The sequence below is a fragment of the Diachasma alloeum genome, unplaced genomic scaffold (genome assembly GCF_001412515.2).
Source record: "Diachasma alloeum isolate Michigan unplaced genomic scaffold, Dall2.0 Dall_scaffold_00317, whole genome shotgun sequence".
NCBI classification, from domain to species: domain Eukaryota; kingdom Metazoa; phylum Arthropoda; class Insecta; order Hymenoptera; family Braconidae; genus Diachasma; species Diachasma alloeum.
In genome coordinates, this window is record NW_021680456.1 from 251,761 (window position 1) to 275,566 (window position 23,806).

Sequence of the window (23,806 nt, forward strand, 5' to 3'; positions counted from 1 at the left end):
AAGAACTTTTTTTATATCTCGAGTTGAAATCCTCAAACGAGAAATTTCCCAATTTTTTGTGTGCCTTTACCCGGACGCAGCCCTTTAGGTGGTCCGTCGAGTGGTCAACACGTGTGCAACACTCGCCCTCAACGCGTACCGAGGCGCTTTCCCTTTTTTTTGTACATCCACTTTCCCTTGTCACTTTACTTGACCAATTGCAACCCAAGAAAGTGTCAACGGCTTTTCCAACCAATAGAAATCCCTTTTGAAATCCCTTCCATTTCTGCAAGGCAAAGGCTAAGTAACTTCTCCTGAAATTCTCCAAGTTCAGTTCACACCCACGGGTCCAAGTGTTCACACCCACGGGTCCAAGTATTCACATCGCGAAATATTCTCAAGTCCTAGCTAAGGTGTCAAGTGAAGTCAATTCAAATAATTCAAAGACTAAAGATATTTCATAAGACTAGTGTAAAATAGAATAAGTGATTGTGGAATTAAATAGTGGTTAAAGTGACTCAACGCATTTATTCATTTATTAAAAACATTCATTCATCCTAATTAAAAAATACAAACACTAGCTAAGTGAAAATACGGTAGCTTAGCAGTTTTCGTAGTGAGACTCCACGTCAGTCGTATCGGACTTTACACACCTGATAAGGTAAATAATAACTTCACTACGGAACGAGACAGTCGGAAACACAAAGCCCCGTAGAACTCAGCGCAAGCGAGAGGCGTAAGAGCTTACAACGACGGCAGTGAGAGTGGGACGCCTCTACCGAGGGGGGGAACTCATCGCGTAATCCCACAGGTGACCGTCTGGGTAAGTCGAAAATATGGAGAGGTCAATTATTACCTGTCACAAATGCTTTCAGGACACGCGTGTTTCCAGGCGTATCTTCATAAATACAGACATGAAGATTCCCCGGAGTGCCCAGTTTGCACAGGAGTGGACGAAGACGCAGAGCATGTGTTCTTTACATGCCCCCGGTTCAATGAGATCCGAAGTACGTGGGCGTCCGACATAGGAAGAGAGGTCAAGCTTGAGAGCCTGGTGGAAGCAATGCTGTCATCAAAGTCTGGGACGCAACGAGTAACTTTGCGGCCAAAGTCATGAAGGAGCTCAGAAATGAGGAACGCAAGCACAAGGTTGCCGTATGGGTGAGAAGTCTTTTTGGAACCTCCTAATCACGCTCAACATCTTAGCGGGATAGAGGGGCGTACATTAGATGAAAAAACGTGGAATAGCAACCAGCTGAGACCTCCCTCGCGAAGTAATACGTTACGGTGGTGCCGCAAGGGGATGAAAGGTTAGTGGAAATATGTCTGACTGGAGTTTAGTCGGTATTCCCAGTTTTGTCCGAGTCCGACACTCACTTGACGGAGGAATCCTGCTGAACCCTCCCTCAAGTGGTCGTGCGTAAATGCATTCTCTCAACAGACAAAAAAAAAACACGCACACACGCACACCCACACCCACACACACACACTTTAAACGAAAAATCACATATGTGAAAAAAAATGTACTTCAAATTTTCATTTGCCATGGCATTTTGAGACATTTCCGCACAAAATTCAATAATCGAAAAAAATTCCGTTCACAAATCTGCTATTCCGAAGTAAAAATCAAAATACCGTACGAGAATTTCCTATCTTTTCTTTTGCCCTCTTTCGAAGTATTCTTACTCTCCTGGAATGAATGCAAAATATTCTTGAATGGTCAAAAATTATGTTCTTCATTTCATCCCTCCCAACGTATTTCTGCTCCCTGCTAAAAAACATAACAACGATTTGAAGCTTTACCAATTTTCAGAAACCGTGAGAGCTCGTGGTGAATATAAGGCAATTTATAGCAATGAGAAAGGAAGACCATTTATAGAGAAACCTGGGGGATTATTTACAAAGAAAAGTAGATATACAAAATATATATTTCACTACTTTGATCTTTATTACATAAAAAGTTTCCTTCAATATATCAATCATAATCTATTTGTATACCCTAAATCAGAAAGTTCAATTGGAAGTCTACGTATGTTTGAATAAGATGAAATTGTTTTCAATTTTCGCCTAAGAAATCCTGTCTCCGGTAGTAACAGGTCGACCCATTTCACAGCCAAGCTCCGTCCATCATTATGAGGCACGGCAATTAAAACATAAGGAATACATGGCTCCCAGTCGGCCTTCCACTGAAGCCACCAATAGTGGACGTTCCTCACCATATTGAAACGTCGATGCCACCGAACCTAAATAATCGGTGGACGTTTTAGCAACCTGCAATATGAATGAAAAAATTAGTACATAAAAAAAGAAAAGGAAGGGATTCGAACAAGATTGATAGCGATCATAACTTCAGAGAGTAAAGAGTCATATAAGCTGATAAGCTTATGGCAGTGGAAAAGAGTAGTGCAATAGCAATTATTCTGTTGTTGTATTTTTTTTTATCATTCTTGGATTGTATTTATCTGTTTGATTTCTCTCCTTTTTGTTTATCGTGATCCTTCATTTACTTTTCCACTACTGCATAATTCTTCTCATTACCCTCTCGATTGCGTCCATAAATTTACAAATTCGTCATTTTTTGGTTTATACATTTTCCTATACCTTCATTGTTATTTTCTCCTTACTCTCTTTCATCATGATCGCAATCGTCAACGAATTTGTAAAGTTATGGCTCAATCTCGGAGTACATTATGACTGTATATAGACATCGAAAATTTTGCCTGAAGCTGATAATTTTGATTGTATTAGGGAATGAGAAAAAAATATATAATGTTTGCACTACCATCCCCTTGTTACATTTTCATGAATTTCTGAGTTCTTGATGTGATTACAATTCAATAAGTTCCATATCATGAAAACCAACAGCAATAATTTTGTCATTGTCATTATAATAGTAACTTTTGAGTTGTCGAAGGGACTGGCTGATGAACGTATTGACAAAGCACGCAACTATTGTGTACTCATATTTTTTCATGGCTTCATTGTCCGCCCCCTTATAATTATTTTTCGCCCCGGTGAGCGCAAAGTACACATTTCTCCCCTGCTTCGTGGGAGGGAAATTTCACTTTCCGCGTACGTAACCACAGCGGATAAAATAAAAGAACCTTACATACGTGCTTACTATCTTCGCCTTCGGCTCCGGTGGTAATTCCGCACCTCTGCACGACTCCTTCATTTTATCTCCGTAGGTTACAAATATACTATATTTTTCAGAGAGTTAATTTTTTATCTATCATGCTGAATTCGATTGAGTTTTCAACAGGCCTTTTTTTATCCACCTAGTTTATTGAAGCCATGGTTATATTTTTCCTTCATATTATTATTTATACTCAAATTGCTGTAAGCGGAGCTTTCAAAACTGATGACCCTGGGTTCATATAAGCTTTCATTCCTTCTAAAGGGGGGACTTGCCAATTGAAATTTTAAATAACTCCTGGTGGATTTTTACCATAACAATTTTCATCTGTTGCTCATTGTTTGCCTACAACACTCTGACTTTTTACAATGGAACTATGAACTGTCCTGAACTCAGGGATTACGACATTTTTGGCAACAATGTGACTCATAATTGTATTTTTTCTTCCATTTTATTGCCCAATTCAGAGCGTGTTCCACTGTTATACGTTCATCGATTCAGCTTGTAATTTGTACTTTGAGTATCATTATTAATATAACCAGAGTGTCAGTGCGGATTCCATCATGGGTGCAGTGTGCATCTATCAGCCTCGTCAAAACTACTGTTATTGTTCTACTGTTATTGCTACAAAGGATGTATTCGGGGCTAAATATCATATTCTTCCACGATATTAGAAACTAGTTGGCTTCATGGACAGGGAAATTCTAAAGATTTAATCTAAGTGTTGCTCCAACCGTTCAAGAGATTAGAAACTAGTTGGCTTCATGGACAGGGAAATTCTAAAGATTTAATCTAAGTGTTGCTCCAACCGTTCAAGATATTAGAAACTAGTTGGCTTCATGGACAGAGAAATTCTAAAGATTTAATCTAAGTGTTGCTCCAATCGTTCAAGATATGCAAATATTTCATTTTCAATAACTTCAGGCAAATTTGGAATTATGATGCTACATTTATCCTGTAATATGGGAAAATGGTCGAGATTACGAAATGTGTACATTTCATATAAATGGAAGCACATTATTTGTGAAGTTTCATAGGTAATCTGTGATGAATTGAGACCAGGTAATAAACTCACTGCAATTGCAATAGCAAATACTGCACAATCTATGCAATTTATGTGTTGTTGTACGCGTGGGAAGGTAACTGGCTTCTGTTCGAATAAATAAAATGGAAGCAACGTCTCAGATAAGTTATGAAAGGGTCAACGCTTGGGCGCTGGCCGTTTACCCAGTATGTATCATAAAAAAATAGTTGTCGTGTACTATAATAAGCACACATACAATGACCTGGTCGATACAAAATTTGAATGTATTATAGATCGGATCTATCGTTCGTATTGTTGACAACTTGCGATATAATAGAGGCGATTGATATGTTCACAATTAATTGGTGACTTCCATCATTTTTCCAAATAAGTCAATATGACTAATTTCTAACTCGAATTCTTCATAATCAAATATTGCTCCCAAATCTTTAACACTGAGGTTATTGAAGACGAATTCATTAGGATCCACATCATTGCCTACATCTTCGTTGTTTAGCACAGGAACATCACTGGGAATTATGTTTGATTCCAATCTATTGGATACATACTCACAAGCAATTATAGAGTTACCCCTTTCTGTTTATTGATTGTCGGTAGGTTGTTTGGATCGAATGTTATCGCGCAGTGGCATTGGCCTGAACCATAAACTTGTTATAGAATAAACATAAACTTGTTATAGGGTGGCAGGAACCATAAACTTGTTATAGAATTCCTTGAGGTTAGGTACCATATGTTCTGATCAGAACTTTTCCTGTGTGTAGTCAATGGTCAGAGCCACTTCATCCATATTTGTTGCTAGTATAAATCTGCTTTTTTTTTGTTTTGTAATCGTAAGACTGCCCATTATCTGATAATACAAAGGACTATTTGGATTCAAAGCTGAAACTATTGCCTCTCCGTAGTTGCATATTTTCTTGAGCGATTTCAATAGTTTGGAATCTTTTCATGCTTCTTCAATTGTCTTATTACGAATATTGTAGGGACAATGAATAATCAGGATTGCGTTATTCCACAATAAACCATTTGGTTTCGCTGCAAAGGAAGGGATTTCATCATCTATTATGATTCCACATTCCTGTAATCCACTGTATTGTTGTTTTATTCGATTTTTGCATTTGCGCTCGTAGTTCTTTGTAGCCGGCACGGTCACCGGTGGATACAGAAGACTCTTTACCGTTTTGGCTATTGGTGTAGTCTTCTTCATGCGACAGATTTGTGAAATATGACTTGTCAGGAGTAATTTTTTCTTTAAGAGATATTTATTTCCTTTATTTCCTCACGTTTCTTCTTCTTTCTCGGCTCGATTCGCTTGCCATTCATACATGGTGTCCACAAGCTGTTTCTCAGCCTCTTGATATTGTTCTGGGGACATACCTGGTTTTGGAGGATGTAGGTCGTAATCAGTTGAATCCCTCATATTTTCAGTTTCACTAGATGCTAAGTCGGGGAACTTTTTAGTCTTTCTGTACTTTCGGTTATATATATTCTTCGTTTGCCTCCGTGCTTCCATTTCGATGAGTTCCGGAGGGGGAATTGCGCCTGTTTGTCTGTGATACGTGCTGGCGACATTTTGATCATCAAATTGTATAACAACCATTGCAGTACGAGTGTTATAAAGGCAGAACATTGACGTCTGTTTCATAGATATATTCAGCTAATACAGAATTGAGTGCCTCAGCTAAATGTGACCTTTCTCCCATCAACAGATGGGAGGCGTTATCACTCCATTTTTGCATTACTGATTGCAGCTGCTAGAAGACACCACATTCTTCAAGTAGATGAATCTAATTACGCTCATTGGGCCTACTTTCTCCATTACAAAAATATGGACAATTCGCGTCGTTTCCAAAAATATGATACATCAAATTCACAAGATCTTTGTGCAAGTTGGATATCTTCTCCTTATAACGTATTTTCTGCCTTTTTCAATGCCTGGACGCACTGGTGACGTGCCTGTCAATTCAGAAAATATCTCGTAAATAAGTTTTTTCAGCTCCTGCAATTCCACTGATCGTCCTGGTTTAATACTCCTGGTAATGGCTATAACTTCTTGGTTTCTACAACGTTGTAACTATAACCGGCATTCCCATTTCTCCACGGGAGTATGATCTGGATAAGGATTAACTTCAAGAACCTAATTATATGAGCTGCTATTACCGTCTCCTATCAGATGCGAATATATCACATTATGCTTAGCGATACTTGTCTTGAATTCTTCTGTAATCACAGTGCTTCCAACGCCCAGGATACTCTTGTCTTTTGGATAGTTGATCCAGCATTTGTGATCTGGAATTAGTTTCCCAGCGCTCTCTGCGACTCTACATACATAACAGTAACGATTCTTGACACCTGCAATTATTACTTTCTTGGTCCGGGCCCCGATTCCTACAGCCATTCCAGACTTTTGTGACCTCCTTTATTATATGATCGGATAGGTCAAGTCCCATCTGTTATCAATTGACATGTGGGAATACCATTGATAACAGAATTCATCCCCATACCTATACGGCACTCTTCATTGGCATTCTGTTTCATATGTTCTTCAGCAATATCTATGAAGTTCTCATTCATTTTTTCACTCAATTGTTTATACATTTTCTTGTTCAGATAATGGAGGCTCATATTAGCTGTGACCTCTTCCAAGCCAACTCACCCTTTGGCTACTGCAGCGATTCCAAGGACTGCACATTGATTCACATCGAGGTAATTCTTGTCATCAATCATCATCTATGAAATTATTCATCCATTCAACGTCACTAAAATCATTATCATCGTTATTATCGATATCATTATTTCCCTGCTTTTGAGTCATCTTTGTAGAATGGGCGATTCGATAAAGAGATTGCGGCCTTGGTGAATATGTCGAAATGTTTCATCCTTTTGGTGATTTATGAGGTATGGTATCTTGTATATTTCTGAGTAGGTTTTTTTCAGTGACACCTTCTTCTCGGGCCCACACACCATCGGAAGTTTTACTGTTGGATTACTAACTCCTACTTTCATGATGAGAATGAGAATGCGACGGTGTTGTCATCAATGTATAGTCATGATCGATTAAGCCCTCATTCATTATTGCTACCGTAGGTTCAGTTCTAGGACGGTTCTGTTCAATCGCATCATCTTCGGTCACCACACCTCGCACAGTTAAAGATTCTCTGTCAATATTCGTTGAAGTACCAATGTGATCATCTTTCTATTGCATTTTTCCAGACAAGGTTTCTTTTGATGTTGGGTCATACATATCGTCAATTTTCATAAACAGTTCACCTTCCAACAGTCCTTCTGCCTTCGCCGTGGTGTCATCCAAAGTATAATTTGATAATGAGACTCGACCATGCAACCAGTTTTCAATTTGAGGCTCATTATTCACCGCAGTTCGGAACACGTTTTCCATGATGGCTTCCTCATTAGCCCGCGCCGTTTCTGAACTCATGCTATTGCACTTCGAATCAAAGGAACTGTTACTCATCTCTGAACCATATTTGTTCATTTTGTCGACGACCTTTGATGTTGAGTCTCGACCATGCAACCAATGTTCAATTCGATGCACATGATTCTGCACAGTCCGCGACACATCCTCCATGGTGGCGCCCTCGTTAGCCTTTGCGGTTTCTGAATTCATGATAATGCATTACGAATCAAAGGAACTGGTTGTCATCTGTGAGCATCGATTGTCCATCTGTGTTATAATTCCTGAAATTTGCGTGTTTCCAACCATTGCCGGCTCAGGTAGTCTAATTTTACAAGAAAAATTTAATGTTTCTACGTGTGAAGTGTTCCTCCCTATTATTCACTGCTATTGCTGCTGGTCCTAAATGAATGTGATTTGCTCTTATTAGATTGTCGTCATTATCGACATCCATTAGAAAATCCTCCACATATCCGTTCTCATTAGCCCATGCTGTATTTGGATTCATGCTGTATGAATTCTGACTAAAAGAGGAGAATTGCGATAGATGAATTTGGGAAGAATCCGTCGGTGGATCACTTTTCGAAGAGTATGTTTCTCTCAAAATCGTTGTCTTTTCTCTTCTCACATTGTGTACTATTCGTCCCCTGGCCCCTTGTACCATAAGGTTTCGATGTATTGTCAATTGATGAATTATCTTCTTGTAATCGTCGCTGATTGTTCGAACCACTGGCTTCGTCCACGTAGCTGACGGGGTTGGCCTCAGTGAGAGGCATGCTCCAGAGCGAAGGTGTGTATGAGCGACGAATGACAGAGTCGTTGGATGAAACTGATGAATGACTCAGTTGTCAAGTTAGATGAAAGAATATTCGTGGGCCGTTTGTACAATGATCTTCAATGTCGTGTGGTGAATCATCCTGAATGAGAGGAATAGTCCAAAGCTCCGACGTATATGACCTACGAATTAGGGAATCAATTGATGAAAGTGATGAATTGGAAGTAGTTGAAGGCGCTTCTTATTCGTTCCTCCTAGTTCCTCTCAATAATTGATGGCGTGACCTATTATGATTATCATCACCTGAATTGTTTACACTTACCTGCCCCTGAGTCGCCATGCGCCCCACTGGTGGATTGAGAAAATAGGCATTCGATGGATCTGCCTCAGAAATACCCGCAGACACATTTGCAACAGCTTTGCTCCTAGTTGACAATCCAAAATGAGCAAGGCATGAAACGAATGAAACGGATGAAACGAACACATGAATGCAATCCTCGTGCACTCCGTTAAAAGTTACGCATCACCGTGAAGTAATGAGTGCCTGAACTGGCCAGGAAATATCCGCATTGTGCTTATGAAATATCCTTGACTGAGCAGTAAATAAAAGGTTCGAGTTGTGCACTCAGTCAAGCACTAGTAGGTTTTCAGGCAATCGATCGACAAGCAATAAACCATAGATCAGTATTTGACAATAAAATAATGAACAGGCAACGAGTTGTCTATTAACGATCGACTAGTCATAAACCCAGTGGATAAGTGGAACCCATGTGGAGTAACGGTCGAGTAACGGCCTTCATATTTTCACGACAATGAAACTGGCCTCCCATCCATACACGGACAAAAAAATCCTATAGGATTCCCTATGGGATTTCGTATAGGATGCCGTACGGTGTTTCTTATAACCCCTGTATGAATCGATATACCACCCATGTGCCCTCCATATAACCCGCATGTAATCCCCATAGGACCCTGATATGACCCTATATGACCTCCATATGATCCCGAAATGACCCGCTTATGCTCCCCGTATAACTCTGAAATGACCCGCTTATGATCCCCATATGATCTCATATACCGCCCATAAGATACACATATGACCCCATATGCCCCCATATGATTTCCATAGGAAACCACATAGCCCCCACAAAAACCCAATAGGAAACCCTATGGGAAGTCGAATAGGAAATTTGATAAGAAACCACGTACGGCATCCTATAGGAAATTCTATATGAAATCCCATAGGAAATCCCATAGAAAATCCTATAGAATTTTTTCGTACGGGTGAAGTTTGAAAATGGAATCTTTTGAGAGGAACTGTCCATCAATTGATCTAGAATTTGGGAAGTTTTTCAAAAAATAGAAAAGTTTCAAAAATAGTTTACGATTGAATTATTTCACCTCTGCTTGGCCGCTTCAGCAACTCATAGGAAATATTTCTCAGCCAATTAGAAGTTGAATCATAGGCTTGGAAGTTGCAAAGGCATCCAACATTGAAAAATGCCGCAGGTGAATTTGGAACATTTTTGGCAATCTCAACTGTCTACTCTTCAAACTTATGGAATACCCCTCTTCTAATTAATTGGAAAATATTATCCACGAGTTACTGAAGAGATAAAGCCTAGGTGGAATGTATTTGCCATTGGGGAAAGGAGTTCTTCATGAGCTTGAAGAGTAGACAGTTGAGATAGGCTGAAATGCTCCGATTTCACCTGTGGCATTTTCCAATGTTGGACCGCTCTACGATTTCCAAGAGTGTGATTCAATTTCGAATTGGCTGGAAAATATTCTTCATGAATTACTGAAGATTTCATGCACAGGTGGCATGAGTCAATAAAGTTGAATCACACCCTTCGAAGTCCCGGGAGATCCAAACCTATAAAATGCTATAGTTGCATTTACCCATAATGACAAGAATTGTCACTTACTTTTTTTGAGGGCCAGGTTTACACCTTATCGCCGATAAATGTACTTTTGATTTATATTTGTCCTTTCCCTTCTGGTTCAGCTTTTTGTTTCTCATGATCACTAGATTTCACAATAAATTTGCACTTCACTCGCGAATAAAACTGGGATTCGATGTGAAAATGCATTTGTTGATTTGCAAATTGCAATCACGTTACGCCATAAATAATGGTGATTAGATATCCTCACGCATGTAAATTCTATATGTATAGAGGGTGCTACTGTATCAACTCGTGATTTCCTTTCCAGAGGAGGCATTGATACTAACGCGTCGCCCTCCTAATTTCTGCCATTGGTCATATCATTATCGGTAACACGCGGAAAATAGCTGGTAAGTACTTGTTGATACTATTTTATTCTTCGTGATATGCAGTCTTAGGATAGCGTCAAAGTGATAATATTATACAATGAAATCGTGTGCTAAAGACAGTGAAAATGAACAAGTGTTGTGAGTATGGAAGATTCTGGACATTGATCTGAGAAATTGGTGCGTAAACCAATGAGGTTATTAGTGCAAAATAGTATGAGTGAAAGCTTACACCGGTCAGTGTTTTGTGTTTGATTCTCGTGTAAAGTGGATCTATTGAGACAAATGAGATTTATTAGTGAAAACATTAGCATTAGAAAATTTGTTTTCTACGTCTAATCGATTTTCTTTTGTCTTTGAGAAGAGCAGCAGGACCAGCAAGGAATTGGGGGGGGGGAGGGCAGAAAACGAAGTCAATAGCGGACGGGGCGTCCTTTCCCCCCAACTTGTAGCAGCGATGAAGGACCATAGATATATAATACCGCGCATTCCCCATATCCCCTATGCAACATAGATCTGGAGAATTTAAACAGAGAGAGAATCACGGTCGCTATCCTTCGCTGTCCAACAGTTCTGTGGAGGGGAGGCTAGTTATGGCTGATTGGTAGATTGAAATGAGTAGAAGGAGAAAGAGTGAGAAGACATGGGAAGTACCAGTGAGGTAGCCAGAAAATGATACAAATGGAATTATTGAAGTATAAAAATAGTCATGTTTTCTATTTATTCATGGAATATGAAGGCTGGCACGACCTCCACTCCCATGAGAGTACGATTGCCGAATGTAAAAATCCCTTGGGGAAATCAATTTGATACGAGCTTAAGGAGAGACTCAAGTGAAATTTGAAACTCTTCGAGTGATGGAAATAACTATTGAGCGACTCTTGACATATCATGGAGTACCTAAAAACAAAGAAAGATTCTCTACCCAACCCATTTTACCCCATACATTGAAGAAAAACGACGTTTTGCGTGTTTTTCGCTCCAAAATGCCCCTTGCACTACAATTGTCATCGGATTCAAACTTTTCTTCTTTCCAAATGTTTGTTAGATTCCATAGAATAAAAATAACTTTTTTTTTAAATTTTAAAAACGAAATTTTTCTTAGTTTTTCAGGTCCCTCCCTGAAGAGTTTCGAATTTCACCTGAGTCCACCCTTAGATGTGCCATTGTTTTTTATTCAGGCCTTGATATGTACACAAGATCTCTTACCTTCTTTCGAAGATGCCAATGTTTAATAGATTTTTGTTTCATCGAGAATAATATCTTTATAAGTAATATTTACTGTAATTGTTATATTAGAACTCGAATAAATTGTAATGCGGGTGCGCATTTTCTGTGTCTTGTGAAGACTAGATTTGTGAATTCCGTTTAAAATACACTCAACTTCGTTACCATGGGTGAAATAACATGAATATGAGAGATTTAAGAACTAGACTAAATTCGAAGACTATTAAAAGAATATCTGTTAAATCCCCAGAATGAGAGAAAAATATTGTCAGACCTTTCTCCTCTGGGTTGATTGTTCTCTTGGATATTTGAAGAATAATTCACATTCTTCAATTTGTGCAGAAAAAAGCTTTTCATCCAACTTCTTTAATATGATAACACTTCAAATAACATTCTCTATTGCAAACGCTCATTATCAGGCAACATTACCATTTATACATGAAAAATAAACACTACATCTATACATTGTTGTACGTAATGACACTTCAAAATTTTAATGATCACATGTCAATATTTTCACGATGTAGGTCTCAATTATTATACTCGATTCAATGATCATCATTTGGTATTATCATTTTTATGGTCCGCAAAAAAGGTAATTTATACTATATCATATTTATGGAAAGTGAGATCCGCAGTGACAGCTGATCGTTCAACACCACATACACAACAAAAATTCACCATTCTAATATTTTTAAAAAATTTTCAATTGTCACGAATTCTAATGACGAAAAAAAAATATTAATTTGCGATAAAACGATGAGAAAACGTTTCTGCGTGGTTTCCCCTACGCAGTTGAATTTTTACTCCCACCCTCAGCAGCATCTCTCTTCCCATTCTTAGCACTCCTGAACAAGGATAAGTAGGGACCGAGTGCATCTCTCTCTGCCTAAACCTGTATAGCTTCCCCCACCAACTGCGCGGTCTAGGTATTATATGTCTATGTGGAGGACTGGCTTCACCGAAATAATCGTGATGTAAGTATCGATTGGAATAATATTTTTAATAAATAGGCAAAAAAAATTTCTGGCGACTTCGAGTTTGCAGTCCATGGCGAAGCCGAGGATTACAAACATAAGCACCAGAAACATTGTATCCGGGCGAGTACCTAACGATATTTTTTGTTATTCAGTCAGTAGATAGTCTTTTATGGACATAAAGCGTTGTCTTGCGGATTAAGTGACAAAAATGCAAAAATACTATTATGTCAATAGAGGTTTTATTTATTATTTATCCAAAACCAACTTTTGTGGCGATTGTGTTTCAGTTTGGGCAGCCGATCCTTCAGGTGGTTGAGCAGGGAGGGAGAGCCCTTCAACAAGAAGTAAATGGGCCCCTCACATCCTGAAGCTGAGAAGGAGGGTAATGAGGACCTCCAGAGGATGATCCTGGAGGAGTTCAGGCTGGCTCGACTGGTGAGGCAGAGAAGGGGAAGAGGAAGGCGTGGTAGGGGACGCGGTCGTGGTGGAAGGGACTAGAGAGGTGGGAGGGGCTGAAAAGGTGGCAGAGGCAAGCGCCCATGTGGTTGGGGCGATTTGGGGAAAAAAAAATAAATGAAAGCTCCGACCAGTCATGTTCTCTTTTGTATCACCTTTCCTTTTTTTGAATTAGAAATTCTATTCCCATCACGGTGTGTGTCAAGTGACACTTCACGCACAGTACGCATGTGCAAAACCACACTTCTCGCACATTGCGATAAAAAATAGCTATCGACACTTTTGGAAAAAGTGTCCTCTGATAAGTGGAAGGGTAACCGCCTTCGGCTAGCGCTACACACCACCCACGTGTTAAAGACCAGTTTTGCGCACTCGTATGGGATTTTCTGTTTCCATTCTTGTGATAAATTTTCATTTTTCTCCTTCGCAAAATAATCCATCAAAGTTTTAAATGTCTCAGTTTTCAGTTAAGAAAAATAATTTTTGAAAATCAGAATTCTTTGGGTTTTCGGTGTTCAACCATTGGATTTTCTTTTTCCATTCCCCTGATAAATCTCAGATACTCCTCATCATAGAATAATACATCCAAATTTTAATTGAATATAAATTAAATTAAATCCAAATTTTTTTAGTTTAAAAGAAGGGACTTCCTTGAAAATTATAATTCTTTAGTTTTTTGGTTTTTAACCGTGGATTTCTTTCTTGTTATTTCTGTGATAGATTTTTGATACCCTTCGTAAAGTAATCCATCGAAGTTTCGAATCTAGATTTTTCCAGTTAAAACACAGAGGAATTTTTGAAAATCTTGATTCTTCGGGTTCTCGGAATTTGAATCATGTGATTCTCTCTTTCTGTTCCTGGGACAAAGTTCCCAATCTGAATTTATCAAGTTAAAAAGAAAGCGAATTCTAGAAAATCTTTATTTTTCAAGTTTTCGAATATTTTTAATCGAAATAATCCGTCGAAGTTTTAAATTGAAATTTTTTTAGGTTCAAAATTAAATGGGAACTTTGAAAATTTTTAATCTTGGAGTTTTAGTTTTCTCATTACATATTCTGCACAACTGAGTCAAGAAATCTGAGAACTAAACGGGAGTTTATGGAAATCTCCATCCTTCGAGTTTTTAGATTTTTTTTTCTTGAAATTAAGGCAACTGTGATTCTGAAATTTCAGTGCGGTCTCTTCTCGACGATTCAGTCTAGTTAAGCTAGTGCAACCAGGTCCAATATGGCTTGATGCAACTGGGCCATTATGTACGTGATAATAATATGATACATTAATCTTCTAGGTGGACCCTCCAGTCATTGTTCGTGGTAAAATTTCAAATACATCCATTTTTTTCAGGACATTTGTTGCAGAGTCTAGGTTCAAATACAATTAAGATTTTGCAGCTATATATTTATATATATTCTCTAAGAAATATTAATTGGAAAAATTGAGTTTCACTGACATATGTTCTTTCATGTTTTCACCACTGAATCAAGTTCTGTCTCCAATTCAAAACTTTGTTGTTGAATAATATCTCGGAAAGTAAAAGAGATAGAGGGATTTTTGTAATAACCTTTTTTGTAAATCTGGCTTTCCACTACAAGAAAGGTCTGTTAGAGATTGAGGCTATGATGTTAGGGCGGATTGGGGGGAAGTTTGGAAGGGGTGAGAATTAAAGACCACGTGGATTACGAAAAAAACAGGTGATGTACTTTATTTGTGGCGTAAGCCACGCGTCTTGATTTCAGGGGTACACGAACTGGTGAATGTCTCAAGGTCCCTTTCATAAGAGTATTTATACTGCACTAGATAATCTCTCAATAATAAACTTGATGATTGACTGAAAATTATTGATAGTTAACTCGGAATTAATAGATAATTAAACGAAATAGAGACGCTACATAGAGCGCTAGACTCAATATTAAACTCGGTGATGTACTGGAAACTCGGTTACTTTGATACTGTACTCTATAGGTGACTCTCTGACTCAAGGATGTATACTCTTTGAGGAATAGATTGATACAACTGAAAGTCATATTTAGCGATTTGCTTCGTGATTTGCGCGTGAACTCGAAGGGTCCCAAAGACGTTCGAGATTTTTCGTTAAGCCCGATAATTGTAGATAATGACTTATTTGCTGCGTTTCAAACATCTCGGGGGTCATTGATAATCAGGGATGATGAATTTCTGCGTTGAACTTCCTCGCTACTTGTCTTGCTGGTTACTCGTTGAATGGCTCTGGATCGTCTTCTGAAGGATGTTCTGCTGGTGGTGGGTCTGATGAACGTGATGCAGATACTAGTGGTTCTCTCGATGTTGAGGGTACCATCTGGTCGAGTTGGTACTACTGCTGGTGATGTTTTAATGGTTGCAACTCTCGTTAGGCCATCTTCTCCGGGGTGAACTGCTACTACTCTAGCGAGTGGCCATTTTGCTAGTGGATATTACTCGTCGAGCATCAGGACCATGTCCCCAACCTTGAAATTTTGTTGTCGTTGATTCCACTTGTAGATGGCTTGATACCTTTGGAGACACTCTCTGGACCACCTGGACCAGAATTGTTGAACTTTCTGAATGACTGGATTCTATCTCTGCAGTTTGCTGGGGTTCTCATTGATAATTGATGGTTCTGGAAACAGCTGTAGAGGCTCACCAATTAGGAAGTGATCTGGGGTGAGTGCTTGGAGGTCATCTGGGTCATCTGACATTGGCGTGATTGGCATGGAGTTTAAGCAGGCCTGTATCAGGATCAAGGTGCTGTTGAGTTCCTCGTAGGTGAATGTCGACGTCCCAATGACTCTTTTGAGGTAACTTAGTGGATTTAGCAGCTATGCCTCCCATTTTCCTCCAAAATGGTATGCTCTCGGTAGTGAGAAGCTCCATTGAGTCCCATTTGTGACGAGGGCAGCTTGGATCTGTTGATTCTGTCTGGACTGTTGATTATACAGCTCGTTGAGTACTCCTGAGGCTCCAACCAACGTAGTGGGCGTTGTCGCAGTACATAACTTCGGGGATATCTTTCCTTCCGGTAAATCTCTTATAAGCTCCGATGAAAGCCTCCGTTGTTTGCCTGAAAACAAGCTCTAAATGGACTGCTGATGTACTGAAACACACAAATTCTGCGATTTGAACAATAGATGTTTGGGTATTTCTGGGTAGCCATTTGAGAATGAGGAACGGACCGGCATAGTCCACTTCTGTGTGGAGAAAAGCTCGTGCTGGTAATATTCTCACGGCAGACAGTTGGCCCATTAGCTGCTGGGCCTGTCTTTCTTGGTGTCTAATGCAGGTGGGAGAGCGTAGAATGTATGCTCTCCCTGTGTCTCTGCCACTGTTAATACTTCTGGCGAGTGTAAGCTAGGGTGAGTTGAGTCCCTCTGTGGAGAGTTCTTCGGTGAGCTTCTTCTCTGACCAAAGTTGTGAGGCGAGACTGACGAGGCAGAATAATTGGAGGAATCTCGTCAGGGTCTGATTGAGAATTCTTAAGGCAACCCCCTAGCCTGATGATGCTCTCATTGTCTAGCGTTGGAGTCAGCTTTGCTAATGGATGACTCAGTGGTAGTTGATGGTTTCTCTCAAGAAGTCTGTGAACAGATGTAAAATATTGATATTGCGTAATTTTTACCGAGAACAGCCTGGCTTTGTTGAGTCCTCTAGATGTTAGAACATGCGTCTGAGGAGCCGGCTGTCTCCTGAACCTGTGAATGACTCGGTTTAGGGTAGCTGTTACTTGGAGGACCTTGGATAGTGTTGAGTATTTGTTGAGAAGCTCTGCCAAGGCGTTAACTTTCATGGCTGTCTGATGTGATAGAGATGGCCTCGCTTCTATTGATGCTTCTGCTGGAGAGTCGATTGGTGATGATGACCAGCTCTCAGGTTCCTGATTTATCCATTCAGAATATGACCACTGTAGCTGATGGTCTGCTAGTTTTTTTCGTGAGAGTCCTCTGGATGCACAGTCAGCCGGGTTTTGTTCCCCACTGAAGTATCTCCAATTAGCATCTGGAAGGAATTCATGGATTTTGATAACTCGATTTTGGACCAAATCCTGTCCAAATCTTGATGAGTGGCTTTTGATCTAAGCCAGAGCTATGGTTGAATCAGACCATAGATGCGTTGCTACTTCGTTGAGTTCTAGCATCTGCTGAGTTGCAATTACTAGTTCAGTCAGCATGACTGCTGCTGGTAGCTCGAATCGAGGAATGGTCATACGCTTGAGAGGGGCTACTTTTGTTTCAGCACATACCATTACTGTCGATACTAGCTCGTTGATCTGCTTGGTACGAATGTACACCACTTCGCCCATTGCTGCTGTTGAGGCATCTGCACAGCCGTGGATTTGGATGCTGGCTATCTCCGATGAGAGTCTCAGCCACCTTGGCACTGAGACTTGGTTTTACTTGTGGAGGCTCTCTCTGAAACTCGTCCACTGGTTTTCATACTCCTCTAGAAGTGGCTCGTCCCAAGTGAGCGTAAGTCTCCGTAGACCTTGAATGATTATCTTCCCTCGAGCGACCACTGGCGCGAAGAATCCCAATGGATCGAATAGTTGAGCCATTTCTGATAGCACTGTTCTCTTTGTAAAGTTTGTTGAGTCCAACTGCTTCGATTTGTATCAAAATATAATCCGAGTACCTTGGGGATAGGCTCTTCAAACTGGATGATTGATTCATTGATGACTTCCTCTGATGGTACTGATGTACCTCGGGAAAGAAACAATGGATGAGGGCAGTATCATTGGCCACATTGGAAAAAGAGAGAAAGAGAGAAAATACCTTACCTCTGCATCCAGTTGCTCCCTGCAATTCCGAGTCTTAAGCTGAGTTGCTGCGTTGATGCCCTCTAGATGTTCTCTGAAGACTTGAGAGTGCCTTAAATTCTCTCGGTCTGTAGTGATGTTCGCTCGCTGCTGTTCTCCTGAACTTGTCGATTACTGGGTTCGGGACTTCGGTTCCTCAGCGAACCTCAGCTACAGTTGAGTATATATTAAGTGGCTCTCAGGTATGCACTCTGTTAGCTGGGTGAGCTAATAACGACTTTTCTCTGCAGGATATCTCTGCATTGGATTTCTATTGGTGACTGTCGTTTTGCTGTCCTATGATGGGTTGTCCTTAGATTATTACTGGTGACCCTCAGTTCCGTGCTGATTGCTTGTTTCTCGGACCCCTGACGCGGTGTATACTATGCTGGAATGGGTTCTGGAGATCCTGATGTCTTTCTGATGTTTCCGAGTGCCTCTCACTTGTTGGAGAATTTTCTCTAGCGCTGAAAATGTGATTTGTCTGACTTGAGATTGTGGAGAAATTGCTAAGTTGATATAAAGCTATTGATTTAGACTTCCCGAGCGTTGCTGCCGATGTTCTTTGATACATTCCGTGGATGTAACGCTCAGTTACGTCTCTGCTGTGTGTGTAGATTTTCCGAGTATCTTACACTTAAATTCATCTGGTGATCACTCTGCCTGTTGCGTAAGTTGATTGGTCCTAGGCCTAGCTCTTGGGTGAAGCTCTATTGACTGCTTGTTCATGGATTTCTTTAGTGCACTTGTGAAATCCTCAGCGAACAACTTGGCAATTGATTGTGTCTTACAGTTATTCAATCCATGGTTATGTATCGGCGCCAATCTTTTATTTGAGAAGTTCTGAACATGACAACCGCTTTGATGATCCGCCTTGGCAGTTAGTCCCTATGATGATGGTCTCTTGGACCAGGTGTTTGATCATTTCGATCGCGTAGCTGCAGAGCTTGTAAAGTGCCGATCTCTGCTTATTGATGAGAACTGATGATTGATGCTTTTGATGCTGAAGCTGAGTTGTTGAAGTTGTTAACAGTTATTATATTTCGGAGCAACTTGGCAGGTTTAAATAACAGTGACACTGCACACAATTTGTAGATGACAAAGATAAATTTATTTAATAAGTAACTGAGTGAAAAATATAAACTAGAGTGGAACAATAGCGTAATGAAAAACTAAAGGCACCTCAACAGCACGCCGTGTATCGCTAGATAATGAAAAACGACAGTTGAAACGCGTCAGTACGTCTGATTCGAATTAGTAGCAATCATCAGCGCTCTCAAAATGAAACTAGATTACACATAATCATAATTTGATTGATTCCTTCATTATCGATTCTGGATATGTTAGGATGTCATTCTCAACACTCCCTCTCATTTTATACATCATATAAAAAATCTCAGAAAATTAACATAAACCAAAATATGACTTGAAACTCACAAATTTCTCGTTTGACAAAGGTTTTGTTAATGGATCAGCTAATTAAACATTTGTTGACACATATTTAACATTAATTTTCCCTTCGGCATATTGATCACAAGTATAATAAAATTGCGTCTCTATGTGCTTGGTTCGTTTTGTTGAATCTCGATTTTTGACTAGTGTAATTGCTCTCTCATTATCACACCACACGTCGGTAGAATCACTCTGGCAGCAGTTTAAATCATTTAACAAACGTCTCAACCATACTATCTCTTTTGTTAGTGAACATAGTGCAACAAACTCCGCCTCAGTAGTCGATGTGGCAGTAATTGTTTGTTTCCTGGAACTCCAACAAATCGGACCAGAGTTTAAGAAACATATCCAACCCGTTGTGCTACGCCTAGTATCAACATCCCCAGCCCAATCAGCATCTGAATAAGATATCAACTTTGTATCATTAGAGTTTAGGCAAAAATTAATTCCCTCAGACATCGTTCCTCTAAGATATTTAAAAACTCTCTTAATACCATTCCAGTGCGTAATCGTTGGACTTTCCATAAACCTACTAAGAACACCTACAATGTATGCTAAATCTAGACGTGTTCCAATCATCAAATACATGAGTGACCCCACAGCCTCACGATAAGGAAAAACTGGGTTATCTCTAGTCTCATTGCTAGCACGAGTAAATTTCATACCAGGATCTGCAGGTGTTGATACTGGTGCTGAATTGATGAAATTAAATCTCTCTAAAATCTTTTCACAATAAGCACTCTGATGCAATTTAACAGTACCAGCATCCTCATTCTTCTCAATCTGAATTCCAACAAAATATTCCGCATCTGAATGCGTTATCTTGAAATTCTCATGTAACTCAACCAATAACCTTTCCATTAGCTTTAAATCATTTCCACATAACAACCCATCATCAACATACAAAGCAAGATATAAACATTCATTTGATTCTTTTGGAAAATAAGAGAATATGCATGGATCTGACCTTGATTGTGTTAGACCAAAATTGTATAGAAAATCCACAATCTTCTTATTCCATTGACGTGGTGCCTGCTTTAGTCCGTATAAGCTCTTCTTGAGCAGACAAACTCGATCATCCTCGGTGAAACCGTAAGGCTGCTCCATATGTATTTCCTCCTCGAGCTCACCATGCAGGAATGCCGTCTTAACGTCAAATTGATACAATTGAAAATTTTTAGCCGCTGCAAATGCCAGCAAGGTTCGAACAGAATTGTACTTCACTACAGGAGCAAAAGTCTCTCCATAGTCAATTCCGTACTTCTGTGAACATCCTCTGGCTACAAGTCTGGCCTTATATTTATCAATTTCTCCATTAGCCTGGAATTTACGACGAAACATCCAGCGATTCGTAATGACATGTTGCGCCTCTGACCTTGGTCTAAAAACCCAAGTAGAATTTTCCTCCAAAGAACGCAACTCATCATTGATAGCCTTCATCCAGTGGTTAGCCTCACCACTGCCCATGACTTCCTCAAGACTCTGGAACTCAATCTCATTCAGCATAGCCTCTGCTATCACAATCTCCTCTTCACATGACTCATTTCCAGAAGACCTTGAACTTGTACTTCGTTTGGGATATGGATCCCTTGGAATAGGTAACCTTGGATTTTTCCACTCCTTCTTCTCCTCAAAAACTTCATCAGATGCCTGGTCATCTCCCTCTGCTTCCTGTGACCTTGAATCACCTTGATTTACTCTCCCTCTTGATTCAATCACAGTATGAGAAGACTCTTCATCTGATTTTTCGTAGAAAATTACATCTCTCCTGATATAGACCTTCCTTTTTGAGGGATCAAACACACGATAAGCTTTGTTTCCTTCGCTGTACCCGACGAGTTGGCATTTCGTTGAATTCATCTCCCATTTCGTGCGTTGCTCCTTGGGTACATGAACGTAACATTCACTACCAAAAAGACGAAGATGAGAAACAGATGGTTTTGATCCAAACCATCCTTCAAAAGGAGTAGCACCACCAAGTGTATGAGATGCAGTTCAATTTTTAATATACACAGCTGTCCCAGCAGCTTCAGCCCACAAATATTCTGGAAGACCTCGTGCCTGAAGCATTGACTTCCCTCACCTAAGCATTCAGGAATTCCAAACCACAATCTGATCTCAATCTTTTAACCTCATGACCATCAGCTCGAACATCAGCATAAAATTGCTGCAAAAATTCCAAAACATCAGTTTTATCTATTTTCTTATCAGGAAATAGATGTAACAATACCTGGTGCAATCATCTTTCAGAAGCATAAAATAATTAGCTCCACCAATCGATTGAATTTGCATTTTTCCACACAAGTCCACATGAAAAATTTCTCCTGGTGTACTAGACCTTACTGCTTCATTTTCCGGGAAACTCGTACGAAGCTGTTTGCCGTAGATACATCCTGAGCAAAAAGGATTCTCACCTGAAATCTCTCAAACCTTCAAATCATTAACAGTTCCTCGTTGAATCATTTCCCTTAATGTGTTAAAAGCCCCAGTCTCTGATGCCACGTCATCAAATTCTCACCCGCAGCTACATTGGCACTGGCACAAGACAGAGGTTGGCACTGCAACCTGTATAAATTTCGCACCTTCACCCCTTTAGCCAGCATGATACCTTCCCTGACCAGCACCACTTTCTGACCTCCTTCCTTAAAAATGACTCTGATTCCTTTTTCTGTCACTTTCGTGATCGACAATAAATTTTTATCAATCCTTGGGACATAAAGAACTATCTAATGGTGTAGGCCCTGAGTACTGATTATCTGTGTTCCAATCAGGTACGCTCTGATATTGTTGTGTGCTCTGAGCTACAAACGTCTGATTATTTCCTCTCTGTTCTTGATATTGATTACCGTTTGCCCTAGCTCCACATTCTCGCGCCCAATGACCTGACTGATGGCAAGAACTACACTTTCCTGCTCCCCATCTCGAACGACCTCGATTCTGATTATTGGAAAAATTAGAATTACCTGACTCATACCCAGTACTCCTAGCACCAAACCCTTGACCTTGACCTCGACGTCCACCTCGATGTTGTCCTCGGCCTCTTGTTGACTGTTGATTGAATCGACCTCTCGCAAACAGTACTGAATTATCACTGTCTCCAACCGCAGCATCATTCCTGCCCACCAGTGCCTCCTCATTCACCAAATGCTCCATCAGCTTCTCAATGGTCTGACTCGTCTTCGGAACAGCATACTAAGCTGTCCTCACGTGATTGTACTCCCTCGGTAAACTCCCAAGAATCTTAGTAATGATTACTGGATCTTTCTCCTCCATGTCCATGTCTTTCAGCCTTCGAGCAAGGGATACGATTTCAGCTACATGCTCTGCCATCTTATTTCCTGGTTTCCACTTGTAATTAATAAATTGATCCAAAAGTACATGTGCCGACTGATCACTCTTCTGAGAATGCACGGTTTGTAATTGTGACCACATTTTCGTGCAGTATCACAATCAGCTAAATATTTTAACTGCTCCAGTTCAAGACCACGCATCAAAAATGCTTGTGCCTCAGCATCTTTATCATCCCATTCCTGTGTATTAGCTGCTGGACGTATTATTGTTCCCAGCACATATCCCTTCAACTTATTTTCTGTCATATATATCATCATCTGCTTTTTCCATAAATGATAATTCTGACCATTGAATCTGTGGATATGATACACTTTTGATTCCGCCATTTTCACTTGTACTCCAAAACAGTCCTTTCGTACTCCACTCTGTTCAATCTTAATTTCACCATCCTTTTCACTATTTCCACTCAAAATCTCAGAATCAATCACATCAGTTTTCCTGTCAATACCTGATATTAATTAAATTCCGAACTCAGCTTCGCTGATTCGTTTTATCCACTGTGATTTAATTCAAGTTATTGAGTCAGTTTAATATCACCAAAAATGTGTCCATGCCCTGGGCCCATAACCTATTAACAGTCATTATATTTCGGAGCAACTTGGCAGGTTTAAATAACAGTGACACTGCACACAATTTGTAGATGACAAAGATAAATTTATTTAATAAGTAACTGAGTGAAAAATATAAACTAGAGTGTAACAATAGCGTAAAGAAAAACTGAAGGCACCTCAACAGCACGCCGTGTACCGCAAGATAATGAAAAACGACAGTTGAAACGTGTCAGTACGTCTGATTCGAATTAGTAGCAATCATCAGCGCACCCAAAATGAAACTAGATTACACATAATCATAATTTGATTGATTCCTTCATTATCGATTCTTGATATGTTAAGATGCCATTCTCAACAGAAGTTCTTTGATCGTTGTTTTAGATCGTT

At 39.8% G+C, this 23,806-nt stretch overlaps 1 protein-coding gene across 2 annotated transcripts in view; it reads right to left on the bottom strand.

The window, feature by feature from the left end:
• LOC107040103 overlaps positions 1-23,806 on the bottom strand; it is a 567,783-nt gene that overhangs the window by 237,679 nt on the left and 306,298 nt on the right. Inside the window, exon 4 of one of the 2 annotated variants that reach the window (XM_015260050.1) lies at positions 2,019-2,250. The exons of the other annotated variant lie outside the window; for it this stretch is intronic. Within the exon in view, the coding sequence (XP_015115536.1) occupies positions 2,243-2,250 (8 nt within the window). The 3' untranslated portion in view covers positions 2,019-2,242. Of the gene's footprint in view, positions 1-2,018; positions 2,251-23,806 lie in introns of those variants that run through there. 2 annotated transcript variants of the gene reach the window in all.